The sequence below is a fragment of the Bacillus rossius genome, chromosome 6 (genome assembly GCF_032445375.1).
Source record: "Bacillus rossius redtenbacheri isolate Brsri chromosome 6, Brsri_v3, whole genome shotgun sequence".
In the NCBI taxonomy this organism is placed as follows: domain Eukaryota; kingdom Metazoa; phylum Arthropoda; class Insecta; order Phasmatodea; family Bacillidae; genus Bacillus; species Bacillus rossius.
Genome location: NC_086334.1, coordinates 12339952 through 12349755, shown reverse-complemented (window position 1 = coordinate 12349755; position 9804 = coordinate 12339952). Strand labels below are relative to the sequence as shown.

Sequence of the window (9804 nt, the reverse complement as noted above, 5' to 3'; positions counted from 1 at the left end):
TTCTTAACAATTTTAGGAAATTCTTTGTGTGTTAGGAATGTAAGGCTAGAATTATATTAAAATGTATAATTATTGTATAGTAATTAATAGAAGTAAAATAAAATGTATTTATTTTATCTTCATAAATGTACACCTTAACCCTCACATTCAAGGTTTGCTGAACTCCATGTATCATCGAGATATAAATTATCCACTTCAGTGGACGAACAGGCTGAAAGGTTTAAAAATACTGCTCATCTGGTTAAAAGTCATTACAGTCAACATTATATAAAGTTTACCTTTCATCTTTGTGTACTTTGGTTTGCAACGTTCGCCACAGGTGGCTTAAACCTTGGTTACACATTTCCGTTACATTCACGAAATCACTCTCACCGAATGCCTTATATCTAGCGCTAGTGGTTTTCAAGTTGAACAATGCAACACGTCTTCAGATTTAATTTATTAGTAGAGACCGGAAAAATTCGCGGGTTCAATGACCTCCAGGATAAACACCACAATCCTATGCACACTCGGGCAAATGCCACCTGTTCATTGACTGCTGACTTGTGAGTCGTCTCGACTGGGTGGCCTGTGATTCGGCACTTCTATGAGTGAGGGTCTCTAATTGGCCCTCAGTCCTCCAGATTAACAGTGAACCAATGGCAGAAGCAGCACTAAGGTATAATTATTTGAATTTTAGCATAACATGAAATGAATTCGCGAATTTTTCAGGCCTCTATTTATTAGTAGAGACCGGAAAAATTCGCGGATCCATTTCGTGATTGGCTGAAATTCAAACATGTGTACAATTCTGCTGGTTCTTTTATTGGCTCGCGCAGTTAAACTGGAGCTCTCTGGGCCAATGAGAGACTATCGACCAAAGAAGCGTCGAATCACAAGCCACCCAGTGGAGACGCCTCACAATTTAGTAACCCAATGAACACGCGTGTTTACTTGAGAAATGCAGAGGATAATGGAGGCTATCCTAGGGATCATTGAATCCGTGAATTTTTCCGGTCCCTATTTATAGAGACCGGAAAAATTCGCGGATTCATTTCGCGATATGCTAGAATGCAAATAATTGTATTTTTATGCATCTTCTGCCACTGGTTCTCTGTTAACCTGGAGGACTGTGGGCCAATTGCAGACCCTCAGTCAAAGCAGTATCGAATCACGAGTCTCCCAATTGAGACACATCACACGTCAGCAGCCAATGAACAGGCGACGTTTGCCCGAGTATGCACAGGATCGTGGAGTCTAGCTTGGAGGTCATAATACCCGCGAATTGTTCCAGTCCCTACCTATTTATTAGTGATTAAACGCAGAAGTAGTTTTGAATATAAAAATACACCCACACTTTCGGTATTATAATTTTTTAATGAGTTGTTGAATGCGTGAGGGCATGTCGTAGGGGTGGTGGAGGCGCTCGGAGGGAGTGTTCGACGGGGATTTGGGGGCGGGGGGCGGACGTCAGGCCGGCTCGTCGGGCGGCGCGGCGTCGGGCGGCTCCACCACGGTCACCACGAACGTGGTCAGCCACCAGCGGTACCACCAGCGCGCGTGGTACTGCACGATGGCCACGGCCCACGCGTAGTACACGGCGAGCGTGAGGCACGACATGAGCAGCACCAGGTTCACCATGGTGGGCTCGTTGCGCTCGGGCGCCGCCAGGGGCGCGCCGTCCACGCGCATCAGCTCCTTGTAGCGGTGCAGCGAGCGGTAGATGAGGTAGCCGGACAGCGCCGCGAACGGCGTCATCAGGCAGAACCACACCAGGTCCACCAGCAGCTGGAGCACGCGGATACGCAGCTCGCTGCTGGCCCCTAAACCCTCCAGCTCACTCAGTTAACTCCTGAACCCACCCCTACTGAGGAACAGCCGAACACAAGCAGCGTTGCGAGAATCCCGTGGGATCACTGCTGCGTCATTTCCACCTCTCCCCTGCCTCTCTCCCCTTCTAGCATACAGCCTTGGCGTCAGGGCCGGCGCGTCCACACAGGCGAACTAGGCAACCGCCCAGGGCGCCAAGTAGCTGGGGGCGGCGCAGCATGACACATAACAGCTCATATAATATGTTTAACGATTATTGAAACTACACGAAAATGGATTTTTGTAACAGTTTGGAATGTTTATATTGAATGTTTAAAGTCCACTGTGACCTGTTTATAATTTGTAATAAGTAAAAAAGTAAAAAAAAAAAAAAACACAAGCCTGCTTACATTTGATTGTTGACAAAATCTTAGGCTTACGTGATGTATTTTGAGGCAAGGAAAATTTTTTTTGGGGTGTCAGGTGGGAGGGGGGGAGATTAAGGGTTTTTTGTCTAGGGCGCCAATTTACCTTGCACCGGCCCTGCTTGACGTCTTCCCATTCGACCGCTAGCGCATGCGTTGGAGTGGCGTCGCCGCTGACGCACTCTCCTCCTCTACCTGTTCCCCCACCACGTACCTGACTATTCCCCTCGTGCGATCGGAGTTTGCAGCTCGAAAATTGCAGCCCCCTCCGTGAAAACGGCCAACGCTCTGCTAGTTCTTCCAGAGAACCTCGCGCAACTGCTTGCAAGACAACTTCCGTCTTCTGAATCTTTAAAAAAATTTTTCGGAACCCTTCGCTTAAAATGCGGAAGGCGGAAACGAGCTGGCAGTTGGACGATGCTTGCGTTGCGGTTTTTGCGTGATGCGTAGTTTATAAGCGACTATTAAAAAACGTCGTTCAACTTTATTTTTTGACGTGATAACGTCTTATAAATCGATGAACGCCTGCTGCACGCACGTAAAAGCATGACTTATTGTCACGTTCCGCCTGAGACGAGCGTGCAAGAACCGGCCAACCAAACGTGCGAGAAAATCTTCTATAATATGAAACAAGTTAAGGCGTTTTTTTAAAACTAATCGTTCGTGATTATATTTAAGCAAATTACTCAGATCGAATGTGCAAAAACTGTAAATAATTTTTGAAAATTAAAAAAAGTATGCAATTTTTCATTAATGTTTTCTTATGACGTTATTACGTAAAATTATCGTCCGTAAACTGACTTTACAAACCCCCCTTTTTTTTCTTTCGTTTTTTTTTTGCGTTTATAAAAACCCTGTCCTGATTGTGGACTCGGCGAAAACCCCTACTCTCGCTGGCTGGGTGACGGCAGCGAGAGACACGGGGAGACGCATGGTACGCCAGGGACGCGTAGGGGAAGCCTAAGATGTCCATCAAGTTCTGTCCCTGTCCGATTACACCCGAACAATTCACCTTCGGCCAACCTCGGGTCTATTTATATACTTATATTTATATTTCTCTGTTTATTTTAATGTAGCTGTAATATCCTAACTAACCGTCCATAGTGTTTTAAAGTGGTTTAATGCAGCTAACCTAACCGACCACTTTTAATATTTGAATAGATTTTTCCTGCGGAAAAAAAATAAAACAAATCCCGAAGTTGGCCGAAGGAAGAATTGTTCGGGTGTGATCGGGAATGGCAAGAACTTGATGTGCATCTTAGGTCTCGGGACGCGGAGGCGGTGGGAAGCCTACGATTCACCCGTCCTTCTGGACATACACGAATACTAACGTTGGCAAGCCTTCTTTCAACAACGAGAGAGCCAAACCCGAAGTTCTCCGAAGTTCATGCTCGCTTTTTTTTTTCCGTACCACAACAGTTGTATTTATTTGGGGGAAACCGTTTACACGATTTCACAGTATCTTTAACGTAGCTATCCTAACCAAACCATCAACCGTACACTATGTTTTAAAGTATTTATAATGTAGCTAACCTAACCTAATTGACCATTAGTTATCATGAGTTGTATATTTATTTACAATGAACAAAAAAAAAACCTCGAAGATGCACGATCGGGCGTTTGGCTCTCTCGTCTGTTTAAAGAAGGCTTGCCAACTTGAGTGTTCGGGTATGTCCGGAAGGACGAGACGCAGGCTTCGCGGAGGCGGTACCTGGGTGTAATCGGGAATGGCAAGAACTCGACGGGACTCGCGCAGGCGGTACCTGGGTGTAATCGGGAATGGCAAGAACTTGACGGGACTCGAGGAGGCGGTACCTGGGTGCGGTCGGCCTCGGTGGTGACCCACAGCCAGAAGGCGCGCGCCAGCCGGTGGCGCGGCACGCGGCTCAGCTCGAACTGGAAGCCGCACAGCTCGCAGCGGGCAGAGCCGGACGCGGACAGCCACGCCTCCAGGCACTCCTTGTGCACCAGCCCCACGGTGCCCCGGCAGCGGCACAGCGACCGCAGTCCCTCCACGGGGCTGTCCCCGTGGCAGATGCGGCAGATCTTGTCCGGCGAGCCGCCTGTTCCCGCAACCCCGACACCTCACAGCCAGGGACACCTGCACTTCGTGTCGAGGTATTTCACTAAATACTGTGGCTTTTCTCTTGTGGTTATTGGTAGAGACCGGAAAAATTCGCGGGTTCAATAACCTCCAGGATAGACTCCACAATCTTTTGCACACTCGGGCAAATGCCACCTGTACATTGACTGCTGACTTGTGAGTCGTCTCGACTGGGTGGCCTGTGATTCGACACTTCTATGAGCGAGGGTCTCTAATTGGCCCTCAGTCCTCCAGATTAACAGTGAACCAATGGCAGAAGCAGCACTAAGGTATAATTATTTTTTTTTTTTTAGCATAACATGAAATGAATTCGCGAAATTTTCAGGCCTCTAGTTATTGGCTGAGGTCGGTGAGAGGTGTCGTCCCACACTTGACGGGTCCAATGGAATGTGGTCACCGTACTGCTGCACCATCACAATTTGCCATGACTAGGGACCGGAAAAATTCGCGGATTCAATGACCTCTAGGATAGCCTCCATTATCCTCCGCATTTCTCAAATAAACACGCGTGTTCATTGGGTTACTAAATTGTGAGGCGTCTCCACCGGGTAGCTTGTGACTCGACGCTTCTTTGGTCGATAGTCTCTCGTTGGCCCAGAGAGCTCCAGTTAAACTGCGAGCCAATAGCAGAACCAGCAGAATTGTACACATGTTTGAATTTCAGCTTATTATGAAATGAATCCGCGAATTTTTTCCGGTCTCTACCCACGACTCTTAGAAAAAGCTACAGTGTTTTGTGAAATACCTTGACATGATATGAAATCGCGAAATACAGGTGTCCCTACTCATATCCCGCCGGAGCAGCTGCGTCGACTTCTGAATCATTTCACCGGGATTTTTAAACTACATAATGACAAGGCTCCAATAAAAGAGAACCCCCCTCCCTCCCTACTCCTTGAAAAAAAATACCAAACCCCTGCTTTGGACCTGAATTTCGACAAGGAATCATATTAAATACCGCTCATCTTAATAATAAAAATTCAGTAAACGGTAAATACAGGAAAGTTTACCTTTGGCTTTGCGAACTTTGGTTTCTCACCATCCGCCACAGATGGCAGCTCCGTGGTCTCACATTTTCGTTCCATTCGACTTCCAACATGCTTACAGTATACCGCATACAAACCGACAAATAAGAGACTGCTGGGAAAAACAATTACTGGTGCTTCTGTGTATGAGGATTGTTGACGTGAAAGGGAGGGGGGAAATACGTTATTATAGCCCATTAAGGATTACAATAATCCCTCTGTAAACGTATGCAGCTAAGTTATTTTTGTCATTCTATTTTAGTTTATTTTTTATTATTTTAAATTCTGGAAGGGAGGGTTCCGTATCCACGGAAGTCCCACCTTGATCAAGGGTCTGCAAGGTACAGAAGGTCTGGGAGATATTATTTAAACCTTAACATACCAAAAATTGAGATGAATATTTTTTGAAAATTAGAAATATAGCAATCATACGGAAAATAAAAAATGGTAGGGCCTAATCCCCTTTAAATTACAGATACCACACGTCCCTGGATCGTAATTGACTTAAATGTCACGGAGCCGACAGACTGCCACTAGGGCCGCCTGCAAGTAGGCAAGTAGCGATAGGAGGGATTCCTGTTCGTTCACCACGTACGTGCGACCATTTTAATAAAGCCTCATAAATAGAGACCTGAAAAATTCGTGGATTCATTTCGTGATATGCTACAATTCAAATAATTATACCTTACTGCTGCTTCTACCACTGGTTCACTGTTTATCTGGGGTAATGAGGGTTAATTAGAGACCCTCACTCACAGAAGTGTCGAATCACAGATACTCAGACGAGACGACTCACACGTCAGCAGCCAATGAACAGGTGGCATTTTCCCGAGTGTGTAAAGTATAGTGAAGTCTATCCTGGAGGTCATTGAACCCGCGAATTTTTCCGGTCTCTACTCATAAACTAAACAAAAAAAATAAACCCCGCGATTGTATGATTCCAGTATTCTGTGAGCTCCCTGGGTAGGCACCAAGTGAAATACGCTGCTCAGGGAACAATGCATCATTGTAATTAGACGCCACCTCAGTTAAGGCTCTTCCACGTTGACATAGTGTCCAAGACGAGACGATAACAAAAACTATACAACGAAAAACATTTGTTTGTAAGCAATTATTTTCTTACGATTTTAGTTCGTTAGTACTCATCAGCTTCTCAGTTGCGAAAATTGTGCATTACGTCAGATGCAGGTGGTGCAGTCTGACCTGGGAAGTTCAAGTTCGCCATGACGTGATGGTCAGACATGATGCACTAAATGTTAATTTGGATCCACGTATTGCTGCTAACCAACTAAATATTCAGATTCCTGTTGGTACAGCAATAATCATGGTTGCTGAAGTGAAGTATGCTCGAGTGTCTAAATCTAGTCCTACTGTAAATATATGATGAGCTCAAACTACAAATCCTAACTAACCGTATAGCTGCTATTGCAAAGATTATACCTAAGTTACCAGATACTTATTATTTTTTTACCTCTTTCTTGTGACATAATTCGTTTATGTACAGCCCCTACTTCTGGATGACCAAAAAATCAGAATAGATGTTGGTTATCAGTGGCGGATCCAAGGGGGGGGGGGGGCACCAGGGGCAAGTGAACCAACCCCCCGAAAAACCAGTTGTCTTCTACGTTAATATTGCCGACAAAAATGATTGTTTCTGAAACCAATAAAATATTTTAATATAATTAATGAATTTCTTGTAGAATCATAAAATCTGGTGGTTGGATGTTATGTGTAGTGTGAGCATATTAAATACTCTGCCAGTAAGACATTTTTTCTCTGGCTATTCTGAAATCCTAGAGTGCCCCCTCCGAGGTGAACCTCTGGATCCGCCACTGTACCTCTTGATGTCAAGATCAGATAATAACACTGACAGCTGCAGCTGATGCAGGTAATGGGATGGCAGTCGCAGCTGGACTAGAGCTGGGCTGACCTGGGAGGGAGAGGTCGGCGGTGGAGGAGTCGACGTCGATCCTGACGGAGGACTTGCTGGCCAGCGCGGCGCCCACCAGGTCCAGGTGGTCGCGGCAGCAGGGGAAGCTGTCGCGCGCCTCGACCTCGGAGGAGCTCTCCGGCCCCGCACGCGACGGTAGCGACGGCGACGACATCTTCCGCCCGTCCAGGGGGAGCTGGCGGCGGCACTGAGGAATTTTGGCAGCGTCCGAGAGGGGGGATGGCGCGGGCTGTGCTCGCGGGCTCGCCCTTCGAGGATCTCCGCGGAGACAGCCCATTGTTGCGGCCCGCATTGTCGGAGTGGCTGTTCATCACCCGCGAGAAACTCTTCATAGCCGAGACCGTGCTTACTTTATAATAGTTTCATTTAAAACCATATCAGAACAAATCCTACATCAAATTGAAAATAAAACTAACCTAGTTTTTTTTCATTACAAATGCCCAACATGTGCACACCTTTAGTTGTACGGCACACATCCAACCTAAAATCCCATCCTTCCCACACTATGGTTAACACGTCTGGAGTACATTGGCGGATCAAGAAAGATGGGGGGGGGGGGGGGTATATAGTGGCATGGCTCCTCCCCCCCTGAACCCTGAATAATTTCTGATTTTCCTAATCGTAGTATTCCAAAATTACCTAAGTATTATTTTGCTGCAGTGCAACGTTTCTGAACCAGAAATCAAATGCACACGACTAAATAAGAACTACAAAAGTATTATTCAGATGTTAAATGGAGCTACAAGCTAATTAAGACCATACTAAACTTACTGTTCAGTATTTCAATTCTATATAAACTAAAATTAATTAGAAAACTTATTTGGCCCCTTCCTGAGCCTCATTCTGGATCCGCCCTTGCTGGAGTAACGGAAGCAATAGCCTCTTCAATTCTGTGTCTTAACTCTGGTAAATCATTAGGTAGTGACGGTAGGCCTACGTAGACACGATCTTTTATAAAGCCCCAAAAAAAAAAAAAAAATCGCATGCTTTATGTCATGTGAACGTGGAGGCAAGCGAAAAAGGGCTCTGTCGTCTCGACCATTACGAACAACCAAACGGCCAGGGACTTCGATGTTCAACCACTCTCCTACCAAGAGGTTCCAATGGTAGGGATGAAATTACAGATTCACTCTTAGCAATTTGCAGAACACAAAACGCTTTACGCCCAGGAGACGCCATTTTGCGTAGGTGGCGCTGCAAGCGAGAAAACAACAAAGCAGTATTCGCACAAGCGCTTATCTAAAACTATTTGAGTTACTCTTTTATTGTGACCCTGAACCAACACTCTACAATACTTGCAGTTGATACTATTAAAATTTATAACTGGGGCGTTCTTTTATGGGCATACTGTAATATTAAGCTTTTTTTCAACAGTTCAAATCTGCTACCAAACAATCGTCGAGAAATTAAATTATTTTTATAAAGCTACCGCATGATTTTTTTTTTGGCAATTAGTTATGGGCCCACTCAACAGATAGCGTCACATGTTGCGCCTAAATGGTCTGTTTCCGCTGTAAGAGTCGCACTTATACATCTTCCTTCTTGTTCTATGGCTGTTACATTCTGTTTCAGGTAACTTGTCTGAAGTTTGATCAAAGACAATCTGTACAGGGAGGCTGGTTAAGTCGAAGATAATAGACGGCCCCTTAGTTTATTGCGCCATGTACTGCCATCTGTGCATGTACCAAAAACTATTTCGACATTTGGATATCAACTCTTTGATTGGTGACTTTTTAAATTGTTGAACCACGCTCGGTAATGGCGGGCTTTACAAAATTGTTAAATTCATGGTATTTGTTAGGAAATATTAACTGAATCCTTAATTTCAGAAACAACAATGACATGATTGTTTACACTGTGTTAGTTTTTGTTTTTAAATAAAAATCATACGAGTTGACATTAACCACAATAAACTGAAGTCTAATATGTTAAACTCATAATAGTTCCTTTGGTCAAATAAAAATAATAAAAATATTACAATTTGTAATTACGGGATAGAATAATTTTTAATCAGATTTTTTTTACTAAATTACTAACCCTTTTGAGTAACATACGTATTAATTGTTTACAAAAACAGGGCAAAAACAGTCACTTATTTTCTGAAACAACAGATTATAATGCAAAAATTGTTTAAGAAATGAATAAAGCTGCCTTCTGAATTTGTAGTTTTTATTTTATTTGCTGACAATTGTAAGAAAAGTATTTGATTGATTACAAACGTTTTTACTAAAAAAAAAATTACAATAAAATATTAAATTATAAAATTTATTTAATTACAAAACCATTGAATATTTTCTAAAGAGGTAACGCGTGAATCTGTTTAGTTTATAATTAAAATTAAGTACCGAAATTTAAATCTCCTATTTTAGTGTACTCGAGAATATGTTTTACCTTCATGAAATCACACTTATCTCGTTTTCATTTCATGAAGTAGCTACCTCTTTGTGAAATCTTGCAAATACAAACATTGCCTAGAAATTCATCTTAGGAGGCAAATGTGCCTGTATGTAG

The 9804-nt window shown here is 43.9% G+C and overlaps 1 protein-coding gene across 1 annotated transcript; it reads right to left on the bottom strand.

The window, feature by feature from the left end:
• Positions 1 to 1336: 1336 nt before the first annotated feature.
• On the bottom strand, positions 1337 to 7588 carry LOC134533503 (E3 ubiquitin-protein ligase MARCHF3-like). Its single transcript, XM_063371025.1, has 3 exons — positions 7273 to 7588; positions 4029 to 4276; positions 1337 to 1767 (listed from the first exon to the last, which is right to left on the bottom strand). The coding sequence occupies exons 1-3, from the start codon at positions 7583 to 7585 to the stop codon at positions 1450 to 1452; spliced, it is 879 nt and encodes a 292-aa protein (XP_063227095.1). The 5' UTR covers positions 7586 to 7588; the 3' UTR covers positions 1337 to 1449.
• Positions 7589 to 9804: the final 2216 nt, after the last annotated feature.